The sequence below is a fragment of the Gadus morhua genome, chromosome 7 (genome assembly GCF_902167405.1).
Source record: "Gadus morhua chromosome 7, gadMor3.0, whole genome shotgun sequence".
Classification (NCBI taxonomy): domain Eukaryota; kingdom Metazoa; phylum Chordata; class Actinopteri; order Gadiformes; family Gadidae; genus Gadus; species Gadus morhua.
In genome coordinates, this window is record NC_044054.1 from 23,660,635 (window position 1) to 23,674,096 (window position 13,462).

The window sequence follows — 13,462 nt, forward strand, 5'->3', positions numbered from 1 at the left end:
TTTCTTTAGTCTGAGCTATGATCTTTCGTTCAGATACTTGAAAGATGGTAGTCTTTATTTCCCTCCACTCGGTGCACTTCAATGTAATGCAACCTGCTGCAACCTTGGGCTTCAGTTCATACGCTCAGAATCGCACACACCATGATTTTGATTGGAAATATCTCTAAAACTGCAGAGGTTATAATAAATCGTATTGTCCTTAATAGATTGTATCTGAACAAATAACAAACTATTCCTCATGCTGAGAGTCACTGTGATTTTCCTCCTACAATTTGTGTGTCAGGCCCAATATTTAGGCCAGGTGTGTGCAGTCTGATCCTCAGGGGACAGAGTGGTGGTGGTCGACTCACTGCTCCTCCTGCTCCGGGCCTCACCTCCTTAATAAGTCCACCTGCACCTTATCTCTGCTCTGTCGGCTCACCACAATAGGGAGAGTGAAGGCGGACATAAAGCCTTTGGAAAAGTGTGTGTGTGTGTGTGTGTGTGACTGTGTGTGTGTGACTGTGTGTGTGTGACTGTGTGTGTGTGTGTGTGAGAGAGAGGGGCGTAGGGGTCGTTCTCAACCTTGAACGTGCAAGTGGTCTTTCCAACCTCTTTCACCATCTGTCCGTCTATTTGTCTTTCTCTGTTTTTCTCCTTTTTTCCCTCGCTCCTCCTGTTCAACCCTGACTACTCATCAATGTATCAATAATATACTCCCTGCTACTGCACAGCCTTTTTCAGACTGTTGACTGTTAACATTCAGCTGAGATTCCAGTGATCTATTGCTAACTGCGTACAGATGTTTTGCCTCCACGTAGTCCTTGGAGAAACAAACATCTGAACGCTATAAATTCATTTATTCACAGACTTCTCCACGCTTGTCCGATATGTTTGTTGGCTTCACGCGCTTTGGGCTTTGACGTGAGCATCGCGTCGCGCCGGCGGTTAGGGTGCAGAGAGCGCCGGATAACGTGAGAACGGCAACATATGTCTTCCCCCCCCCGCATCTGAGACGCATGTTCGCAACGGCTTACATTGCGTGTGCAAACAATGAGCTAAGGGCGTCTTTTGAAAGCGATTACCGATGGCTGAAAGCATGCTAATAAAGCACATTTGCCTTTCCATTTGCTCAACGATCACCCTCAACATGCCAGCCAAGGCCTTTTCCACAACGTATTTAAACTGTTATAGAGGCATGCTGGCACCCCCAAACTTTTGTTCTCTGCCTCGGAGAATAGTACTTTCACTAGTTGTGTTGTTTGGCAATGCGTCTTACCTTTTAAAGTGTTATAGGTCAGGTATGGCCCTGGCATAATCCATGGCCTTTGCTTTTGCATTGGGTAACCGTGGCAATGAATCGCAGGGCTGAATTTTGACGGTAGTTGTTGTCATTCAGTTACTTGACCTTCAGGATTCTCTTGTGTATTTCTGGATCTTGTTGGCAAACTCTGACCTTTTTTTAAATTTAAGTTATTTTACTGTTGGAAAAATCCAGGGTAAAGTGACCTGGTTTGCTTTGTGTTAGTGGTTTTACTTTTTTTAAGACTCACTACGCACATTTTTTACTCTGCCTTGAATATGAAATGTGTGATACAAGTAGATTCAATCTTATAAGAATGAAGATAATTGATGACAAAAGATCTTTACTCATGCGTTTCTAGGTTAGCCTATTGACGTGTTTGAAGTGTTCTCTCTTTTTACACCTATTATCATTTGCTGTGGCCAGTAACATATTCTTGCTTCACAAACCCCTCGATTAGAAATCGGAACAAAGGATGAAACGAACCGTTTGCATGTCCATGTGCTGTGACCCTGCCACACTGACGTTGAAAACGTGCTGTGTGTGTGTGTGTGTGTGTGTGTGTGTGTGTATTATCCGGCGTTTCTGTGTCAACCGTCCCTGCCTCTGTCACGAGGTGCATCTTCCCTTCTGTCCTCCCAAGTCCTGATGATGTGTGTGTGTGTTTGTGTTTTGTGTCCTCACAGGAAGATGCACAGCGGCATGAAGACCTACGGCTGCGAGCTGTGCGGAAAGCGCTTCCTGGACAGCCTCCGGCTCCGGATGCATTTGCTCTCCCACTCGGGTAAGACTCATCACAACCCCTGCGAGCGTGTTTGCGGCGTGCCTCAAGATTGGCACGTAAAATGTACCAAGAGGGGGCTCTGACGGATCTAAATGTTATGTCGAGCGTCGCGTGCCAATACGGCGTCCTCCATGACTTTATAATCATTTGGATTGATTGTTTGTAGCGGACGCCATAGTGGTTCCATTCCAGTTGGACGTGGATGTCATCAACACTGGCGTCGCCGTGGCAGCACGAGACAGCAGTTTGGTCTATTGTTGAAGGTGGTCATGCTGGCCGTCCCAACAGTGTGCGTGTTGCGTATACGCATTAAGCACCACTTTGTGTTGAATTAAGAGAGAACAGAAGGAATACAAATCTGCTGAAAGCATTTTAAATCAAAGAAGCGTTTTTCGCAAAGTACACAAAGACAGGGGGGACTGGTTGATTCAATTAATTAATCATACTGCCCTGGTAGAATTTGAAGTTGCTGTTTGCTTTTCTTTTGCTTTCTGTCCAGTCCTCCGTTCAAAATACGATATGAAACGGGTCACATCAGACAAAACACTAAGCTATTGCTTGCGTGTTTCAATCTTTGTGTCCGTCTCTGATATATATATATATATATATATATATATACATTCTTTGCCCCAGCGCATGATTACAATCATGACCTGAATTTTGTTTATAATACATACATATATATACAATTTTTTTTTTTGTTCTTGACTCGCGTAGTTGCGGTGTTGAGGTGGAGGAAAGACATAAAGAGAAAACGATGAAGGCGTAAGATCAAATGGAAAATGTAGCCTTGTGCCAATTCACGCATTACGCATTCCTAAGCATACACACACATATATATACACACAGACACACACACACACACACACACACACACACACACACACACACACACACACACACACACACACACACACACACACACACACACACACACACACACACACACACACACACACACACACACACACACACACACACACACACCCCCACACCCAAAACAAGTGCATCCTAGCTAAAGATGTGGGTAATGTATTTTTAGCAAGCGGTAGCAGTTAGTGCACAAACTTTATTTATTTTTTCCCTCTCTCCTTCTCTTCCACAGCCTCTCAGTACTAGACACGCATAAATACACACCCACACACGGATACATACACACATTAGTGCTGGTTGGCTTTGGTCTCACGCTGAAAGGCAGACAAGCGTCTTCGCTGTCGACACCCGGGCGGTTAGGGGAGGGGAACGTTCGTTTGATTCATGTCTCGTTCCTCCTCCAATGCTGTTTGACTTTTAATGCATAGATGTTATGTATCTGTCTTTTTTTTTTTTTTATCATTGCTGAATCTTCTCACAGACGCAGGCACACATACACACACACACACACACACACACACACACACACACACACACACACACACACACACACACACACACACACACACACACACACACCATTGTCACCTCTCATATCACACACACACACACATCATTGTCACCTCTCATATCACACACCTTGTTAGATCTTCGAAACGAGGGCAATAAGCAACAAGAGACAGACAGACAGACAGAGAGAGAGGGAGAGCGAGAGGGAGAGAGACCTGGGCTGTGAGACATTAACATAGAGCAGGGGAACGGTGAGAGCGCTGGGGGGGAAGGAGGGGGTGCGGGAGGGCGAGACTCTGAGTGGGTCTTTTTGGTATGCACGGCACGCCACGGATGTGCTGCCGCTTCAGACACCCCCCCCCCCCACCCCCCTCATCCTCCCCGCCTCACCACACTCGCTCTGTCACGGAGCACGCTGCCTCTCTTTCTCTTTTGCTCTCTCTCTCCTCTCCCCCCCTCCCTCCCGCTCGCTGTGTTGTGTTTTATCGAGGACTTGGAGTCCCGCCCAGTCTGGGCTGCCTGCCACCTCTCATGGTACAGTATGTACAGTCTACCTTGTGCCAACTCTCTCTCTCTCTCTCTCTCTCTCTCTCTCTCCCTCTCCCTCTCTCTCCCTCCCTCCCCTGACTGTTCTAGCTGTTGTTTGTTATGAGCAACTGTCGGCCTGTGTGCGTGCATGTGTGCGCGTCTGACCGCGTGCATGTGTTATTTTTGTGTGTTATTTTTGTTGGCCCCTGTTAGGAACACTTGCGTCCACCGCAGTGTCAAAGTGATCTTCTTGTGTGGGTGCGTGTTTGTCTGTGGTTTGGTGTGTGTGTGTGCGTGTGTCTGATGGTATATTTTGGTGGTCAGTGACTTTATCTCCTTTTAATTGCCTCCTAAATCTGAGATTTGTTGTTGTGGACTCTGTGAGCCTCCGTGTGTGTGTGTGTGTGTGTGTGTGTGTGTGTGTGTGTGTGTACGTACACACACAGTCTAGCCAACCAAAATCAACTGGACCAGAACATTATGACTCATAGCTTGTTTTTAAGCCAGCTAATGCAGCATAACAGATATACAAGTTACTAATAACACTAACCCTCTCTCTCTCTTTCACTCTCACTCTCTCCTTATTATCTGTAAAGTTATGATCCTCTCTGTATGTTTACACAAATAAATTCCCCAGATTAGTCCGGGGAGCTTGAGATAAATGTGGTTATATTTGTGTGTGTGTGTGTGTGTGTGTGTGAGTGAGTGTGACATGACTCAGCAGTATGACATAACCCCACAATTTGTTCAACCTTTACAACCTTAATGTATGCTGTGACAAGTCTCAACAACCAGCCTGAATCAAGGGTAGGGAAGCCTGATAAGGGCTTTTATTTTGAAGGGTCACATATGTCGTAGTAGTGTAACGATGGCCTTGCACACCCAAATTCCTTGCATACGTTTAGTCATGTATGGAATTATTCATTGTACCCGACCTCGTCCTGAGGCATGGAGAAAACTATCAGGCAAGATTTCTTCACTCTCAGAACATTATATTGACTACTGACATTGAGTGTATTTAATGCATGAAACCTGCTGTGCAAATACATCCCAGGTGGCTCGTAATAAAGTAATGAGCACTTTTAAATCTTCTTCGTAAGGACGGCTAGAGAATGCCTGTCAATTATACACAAAGTGTTCTCAAATGGTTTCTCTCCTCACTGGGGTCACTCACCAAGTATACTAGCAGGTGAAGCTGGGAGCTGGACAAGTTTCCTTTCATTTAGTGGTCATGGCTGAGTCATTTGAAAGGAATGCGTGAGTGTTAATGTGAGTTGTATGTTTATTCCTAGAGTGAATATTGACATTTTTGTGTTGACAGAATGGAAAGTTGTCATGTGAGACACAGCATATTATCTTTTTTTCTTGATGTCTGTCTGTCTTTCTTTCTATTGCCTTCTCTTTCTGTCTGTCTCTCTGAAGGTCTGTCTTTCTATCTTTCTCCGTCTCTCCAACCCTCAGTCTCCCAATCTGTCTGTCTCTGTTGGTCTGTCCCTCTGTCTTTTCCGTCCGTCTGTCCCCCCCCCCCCCCCCCCCCCCCCCCGCCTCTCTCTCTTTCTGCCTCTCTCTCTCTCTGTCAGCCTGTCTTTCTGTCTGTCTGCATTCCTCTCTTGGTCTGTCTGTCCCTCCATCTGTCTCTGTCTGTCTGTCTCTCACTCTCTGTTGGTCTGTCTTTCTGTCCGTCTGTATGTCTCTCCCTGTGTCTGTATTTCTCCCTATCTGTGTATCAATCTCTCTCTATCCCTCCATCTGTCTCTCTCTATAGCTCCCCGTCTCTCTGTCCCTCTGTCTCTCTGCTGCCTGTCTTTCTGGTGGTCCGGGCCGGTCGGGGTGGCGTCAGGCCAGCCCCTCCCTCTGTGTGATGATGACATAGTTGACATCATAGTTGTGCCGGCAGCTCTGGATGTTCTGCCAGCATTCCACAGCGGTTATGATCGCTCGCAGATGTGTATTCAGGAACACACTGTACTGTACCCAAACTCCAAATATTAATGAATGCCGACTGCCCTCCAAACCACACATTGTGTGTGTGTGTGTGTGTGTGTGTGTGTGTGTGTGTGTGTGTGTGTGTGTGTGTGTGTGTGTGTGTGTGTGTGTGTGTGTGTGTGTGTGTGTGTGTGTGTGTGTGTGTGTGTGTGTGTGTGTGTGTGTCAATCCATCTGTGTTGTTGCATGAGAGAGACGGGGAGAAGGAAAAAGGCTATTAAAAGCAATGTGAAAAAAAAAGAAGGCAAGAAAATAAATTATCTCCCAAGTTCAGTTATTCTCATGTGCATTTTCATTTTTCACTGCGTCTGTCACACACAGACATGCGCACGCATACACACACAAACGTCCGTAAGGGAAGAGAGTGGGAATGGCCCCAGCAGCCTAAATGAAGGACCGGCTTGGTTCCTGATTCATTTCCCATCGGAACCTCGCACTCCCCTACACAAAAAAACAACAACACACACACACACACACACACACACACACACACACACACACACACACACACACACACACACACACACACACACACACACACACACTAACTCCTCCACGTCCTGTTAATACTTCCCCTGAACCGTTAATGTTTGGTACGTGACGGCGCTGGAGGTGGGATACCACAGGGGTCAGACAGAGGTACACAGAGCTGCACAGCCGGACAGGCAGTCAGGCAGGCAGCCGGACAGGTGCAGGATAACAGTGTGCTCGGAGTGATTAGGGCTGGGTGGCGCTGCATACTGTTTACAGTAAAGCCCCTCTCGCTGTCACACACAGTTGATTAATATTTCCCCCGAGTCGAGATAAGAAACGATGCAGACGTGTGTGTGTGTGTGTGTGTGTGTGTGTGTGTGTGTGTGTGTGTGTGTGTGTGTGTGTGTGTGTGTGTGTGTGTGTGTGTGTGTGTGTGTGTGTGTGTGTGTGTGTGTGTGTGTGTGTGTGTGTGTGTTGGGGGGGGTGCTTCAGTGGAAGTGGAGACTGCACTAGTGCACTCTTTGCGGAGGAACCTGATGTTCTCTCACCTGTGGGCGGCTTCTCAGAAACACTGAACAAGCAGAGCTGCACACAGCGTGCTGGGTGGTGGGGGGGTCGGGCAGTCTCGTGATTGCGACCCTAACTGGCCGAGTGTACTCAGCCTAGCGTCTGGAGGAAGACACATTCTGTCTGGGGTGGAGTATATACAGTTTTTTATTTTTCTCTTTTTTTATGTGATTGGCCTAATGCCTGTGATTGCTTGCGTACAAAACCTGCCCGCTAGCAAATATTGTTCCCTTGTAAATATTTCTACTTGCTACTCACAGGCATGCCAGCTACAAATCGAAGCCAAACCCGTGTGTTTATGTACTAACCAGTATAATAACCCGATAAAATATGTAAACATAGATTATCAGTAAAAGCAAAGTCCAAAATCATGAATCCACCCCAAAAAGGCCACTTCAAAAAGTTAACATGACAATCCATTGATTCAATTCCTACGATCATATTCATTTCTTGGCGTTTATTTTCTTAACATTTGATGTAAAAGCTGATATCCAGGCCCTGATTCCTCGTTTCCTAAAGACAAGTAATCTTGGTGGCAACTAGGAGTTGTTCAGGCTTTAACAAAGGACTTGGAGGGATGGAAGAAGACTAATAGTGACGCTGTGATTAAAAAGTGTATGAAATGATGGAGCTGAGACTGAACATCAGTCTGGCCTTGGGTTTGGCAGCCATTCACTTCCTAATATGGCCGCGGCCTTATGTTGCTCAGAAAACTCCAGCCAATCAGAGTGACGCTCATGCTCTCTTCACTCTTGCTGAATCCGGTTGGATGTAAAGCAAAAACATATTCTAGACTAGGTTCATTCTTTTACATTGTTATTCAGTCTATTTTGGAAAAGTACTGTTTCATTGCGGCAGTTTCCTAGGGCACCTCCATCACTATTTTATATTGGCAGACTGCGGCGCCCTTCTTTTCGTCATGAACTGAAACGCCCTCCCCAGAGCGCTGGGTGGACCAAGTATTTCTTCTCTTTTTTTCTGGGAAAGGCTTTCAACTGGATCGAGGCCAGACCGATCTGAAGAGAGAAACAGAATGTGAAACTAAGTCTGGGAAATGAAAAGGTCTCAAATTTGATAATCAGCCCATTTAAATTTATAGTCGGTGGACGCTCACTGTACTTAGAATAATGTCGCTATAGATATAGAGATATGCTTTCATACAATGAACACAGTCTAATTTAAATGAATTGTATGTTTAAATATACATCATCTTCATAAATATGTTTTAGAGACGTATTTGTTTAAATGCCATATAACATTCTTGGATCTCACAGGTTTGGGTTTCTGGTTGGATAAATAGTAATTGCTTTAGTTTTAGAGAAATTATCACATAATGCACATAAATGCATTTTTTATCAATCGTTTAAACACGTTTTCGGAAACTATAGCTCAATTTTTCAAAACTCTGAGAAGATAATTTTGTCAGAACTCCACAAATTCTTCTCGAAACAGATTTTTTCTACCAAACGGTAAACACAGCTATCAAATGAATACATCTTGGAGAGCATCAATTAAACACTGGTGTGATCAATTCAAAACACTTGTTACATATTCCAATGTATAAAATTGTTTACTGTAGAAATAGCTTTCTATTTTAAAGTTGCAATTAGGTGGTACATATAGCATAAAGACTTTTGCCATATTGTAATACAGTACTGTGAATATATCATATAACTATTGCATTGACACATTTGTATCAGTATAGGATACAATTGCATATTTGTCTATCCAATGAGCTCCAATGGGCTAAACTCACAATCCCAGCTTCCCAGAGTTATATTGTACACCAGTTGTCGATACCTCAACATTGCTCTGACAATACACCAATGTTACCTATTTTGGAAAATTACAGTACAGTAATTGCACTGATAACAAAAAATGAAAAACACTACAGTAAGAAAATGTTTATTTTGTCTTTCGCGGGATATAATGAAGAAATCAGTACACAAGTACAAAAAGGTAACGAGGCAAATATTTACGTATTTGTTACTGTAATACAGTAAAATGTTCAGCTGAACTGACTGCATAAAAAGCTTTTCGTAGGCCAACATAAAATAAAAATAAGAATATAAATGAGGTGAAACAGGTCTACATGTAAATCAGTCTGTATCCCACCTCCGATCCTGATCAGGCCAGAGGACCATATCTACAACACAGCAGAGCTCACCTGAGGCCTCTTTTATGCTCTGACACATGATTGAAGTGTTTTGCCAGTTGAGTTTTAACGGGTGAGAAGTGAGTTAGACTTATAGGTAATTAGTTGTTGCATTTTGAAGGCCAGTGTTTCCAGGTGAATCAAGTGTGCTAAATTATGAGATTTGTGATTAGAGTTTTGCAAAAATGTGATTTAGAATTTCTATGTGTGAAAACAGTGTGCTTAGAGTTTAGCAGTCTGGAGTCTTGTCGTTGATACATGAGCTTCAAGTTTTCAGAATTGTGTGCATAGTTAAATTTTTTGTGTGTATACAATCGAGAAAAACTGTAAATAATGACATTGGTAAATAAAATTTAGATAAAAAGTTAATAAATAAATGTATAATATATATAATCAAATGGATTAAACTAATACTACTAATACTTCTAAAAAAAATACATCACATTATATTATATTATTATTGAAATACATTCTTTGTTTTTGTGTTGCTTTTTATTTGTTCTGTCATTTTAATTATTTTTCTTTCAGAGGACATTATAACAAACAGGCGTCTGATGTGCGGAGAGAGGGGGGTGAAGCCCAGACAGATCCTTCTCTTTCCAGAGTATTGTCCTATCGCAGCTTTAAAAACCTCTGGTTGCTAAGTAGCGCGGTGCCCCAGCGCTTCTCTAATGGTTGTGATTTGGTATTCTGCTCTGGTGCCAGGTGTTATTTTTGCAGACGAGACAAAGTGTTTTGATGGAGGGTGATTGCTGAAACGCCTGTGTCTACCAGACTGTTGTTTCTTTTTTTTCTTTTTGACAGAGCGAGAGACGGACAGAGGGAGCGCGCGTGCGAGAGAGAGGGAGAGAGATAGTATTTTATGGCCTCTCCTAGTACAGTACATAGTGTGCCTTCTGCTCAAAAACAAGAACACAGTCCATTGACTTTTGGTTTCTCTAGTCTAAATCATGCCCCCCAACCCCTCCTTTCTGCAGCTTTGTTGTCACAGACAGAAAGAGCAGAGAGAGTGAGAGAGGGACACAGAGCGAAAGACAAAGCAAGAAACAGACAGAGAGAGAAAGAGAGACACATAGAAAGCAAGAGAGAGAGAGAGACTGGTTACGTCTGTGCATGTGTTTGTTTGATGCGTCTGCTGCTGTGTATTAAGGGACGAAAGGGCCAATTATTGCCAGGCACCGCCACTTCGTTTGCTCGAGTGGAGATGTGAGTGATACAGTAGAAAAACAACATAGACGTGTTTTCTGTCTGTAGTTAAAATAGGCATCAGTCTAGGGTTCTTAAAGGGGATCAGGTGGAATCATTTGGATCTGGTCTCATGGCATCACAAAATTGTGTGTGTGTGTGTGTGTGTGTGTGTGTGTGTGTGTGTGTGTGTGTGTGTGTGTGTGTGTGTGTGTGTGTGTGTGTGTGTGTGTGTGTGTGTGTGTGTGTGTGTGTGTGTGTGTGTGTGTGTGTGTGTGTGTGTTGGCATGCGTGCATCACAAACATCAGCGAGAAGTAGTATGAAGGCTGAGAACGTGTGTGCCAATCAGATGCAATGTGAGACCTACTTTCCCATGGCCTCGGCCAATCACAAGTATGATATAAATATGGAAGTTATTACAGACTTGGAATAGCTCACTCCAAAATGGCAGTGGCATACTGTAGGGCAACAATCTCATTGAGCTGGGATGAGGCAGGAACCAGATAACCGAAAGTATGCCATAACTATACTATAACTTTAACACACTACAATACAAATATCATGTGTGTTCTTAGTGGGTCACAAAACGGATGCTCCTGGCCCCATAATGTGCGCCCAACAATAAGAGGTAGTCGGTGTAGAGATGGGTAGGCTGAGGGGGTCTGGTTGGGAGAGGAGGAGGCTAAATTTAAATAGTAATTGGCCGACTTCCACAAGCTTGCGGGCATTTTAATGAGTCATAATAACTTCATTTAAAACCAGCTGAGCACAAAATAGATTGGAGAGGAGCCTGTGGCTAGTATGGATTTGTATTCTTGTGTGTTCGTGTGTGTGTGGGTTTGTGCCTGCGCATGTACAAATGTGTCGGGCGACACACACACACACACACACACACACACACACACACACACACACACACACACACACACACACACACACACACACACACACACACACACACACACACACATATTCATGCAATGCACCATTGCATCGAGACATGTATTCAGGCCATGAACTGTTTGTGTGAGGCCTTTTTTCATTTCGATGTTTCATTTAGGATGTGAATGTTGGTAGTTCGATTCAAAAGGACACCAATGTCTACAACAAATTAATTGGAGTCCTGATTTCACCCACTCTAAACACTTAAATTGATCCAAGTTACAACATTTTTCTGTTTTAAACCTTTTAAAAATCGAATAAGCAATGGATATATTTGAAGACCTATTAATTATGCCCACGGCTAGGGGAAGATATTCCGTAGAATGAATTATTGTAAATTGATGCAATAAATTCAAGAAATCAGAATCAAATATCAGCCCCTATTTTTTTTTAATCACAGGGTTCCGTGACACCAATTTCCAGGGCAATACAATGCTTGAAGTTTCCGTCTAGTATTTGTGCGATTTCATATCCTCATATCCTCTCCAATTCTTTATCATCAGTGTTGCATCAGTTTTTCTTTAGCAGCCAAACTCAGTCCCATTTCCCTTTCTCTTCCACTTTGGGACATTCTTTTATCACCAGAGAACCCTCAAAAACTCAGAAGCCGTCGAGTGAGGGGAAAAAAAAGAGAGAAAAACTCCTAATCAAGTCAGGCATTATTTTACATCAATGAGCGGTATTGTTAGCAACATCTATGCACAACAATACCCGGACTCAGGCGGCATAAACGGGAAAGATTAGGCCGTCGCCATCCAGACAGGAGACCGGCTGACCCACTTAGTGCAAAGTGAAAGCACCGTCTCGCATCTGAATTAAAATTCTCCAGTATTAAGCCTGGCGGCCAAACATTGTTCTCCCGGCATTGTTGTTTAAAATACTTCTTTAGCCGGCGATTCGATTTCTGCAGCCACTTTCCTTCATTCCTGAAATCGAATCCTGGTATGTGCGGCCTGTAACAAAACAAGACACAAGTTTGGAGTTAATCCAATTGGGATTTTTAGCATTGCAGTAGTGTGTGTGTGTGTGTGTGTGTGTGTGTGTGTGTGTGTGTGTGTGTGTGTGTGTGTGTGTGTGTGTGTGTGTGTGTGTGTGTGTGTGTGTGTGTGTGTGTGTGTGTGTGTGTGTGTGTGTGTGTGTGTGTGTGGAAAATCATGCAGTTGTCCATCACTTCTCCCCGGAACAATCCTCTCCATTGTGTTAGGCGTCGGCCACAGGGATTCACTGCAGGAGTAATGCAACGCTGTGTTTTATTGCGCTGTTGGTATGTTAATGAAATCCCAATGTCAAACCAGCAGGCAACAAGCACACACACACACACACACAGCATCGCCTTGTTTTGTGTCTGTGTTTTAATCGGTTTATCTTAACCTCCAAGCATGCGACATACGTCAGTTGAAATAAAAAAGAGATAAATAATAGAAAAAATGAGTGTGTACAGTAGACATAATCCAGGATCCTAGCATGATTGCTCTACACCCCTGATGGAAAGCTAACCCCCTAGCATTTATCTCTGCCAATATTTCCTAAAACCTTTTTACTGCCTAATTCATCTGTTTGCCATTGGTTTTCCAAGTGCTTTTGTTTGCTCTTGTGTCTGCAATACTATTTATTTATCTAGTTATATAATCTTCAGAACTTTTATTTAACTTTTATTTCCTTATTTAGACTTTGTAAACTATCAAGGGGGGAAAAGCCCCAAATGAAGAAAGCATTTTTTTTTCTTTTCTGGGGTGACATAAATCCTAAAGAAAAATAAATATTCTCTTTGGCACAACCTTTTATTGCATTTTGTAAATTGGCCAATAGCTCTGGGAAAAAGAAACGTTTAGATCAATTTCGTAACGGAGATTAGAAAGCTATGAATCCCATTTATGGAAGGGCTCCCTCATGAAATACGCTTTGAAACTTTATTTTGATTTTTTTGGGGATGGGGGTGTTGGAGAGTGAATCAACCTGACTAGAGAGAGGGGAGAGAGGGGGGAGAGAGAGAGGGGGGAGAGAGAGAGAGAGAGAGAGAGAGAGAGGGGGAGAGAGAGGGGGAGAGAGAGGGAGAGAGAGAGGGAGAGAGAGAGGGAGAGAGAGAGAGAGAGAGAGAGAGAGAGAGAGAGAGAGAGAGAGAATTTGGAAGTGGCCAGGATGCGCAAGGACTGCTTTTATTTAGTTAATTCCACAG

The 13,462-nt window shown here is 43.6% G+C and overlaps 1 protein-coding gene across 1 annotated transcript in view; it reads left to right on the forward strand.

The window, feature by feature from the left end:
- Positions 1-13,462, forward strand: part of zbtb16a (zinc finger and BTB domain containing 16a) — a 103,073-nt gene that overhangs the window by 38,464 nt on the left and 51,147 nt on the right. The window contains exon 3 of the mRNA XM_030361355.1: positions 1,969-2,066. Coding sequence (XP_030217215.1) covers positions 1,969-2,066 — 98 coding nt within the window. The remainder of the gene's footprint in view (positions 1-1,968; positions 2,067-13,462) is intronic.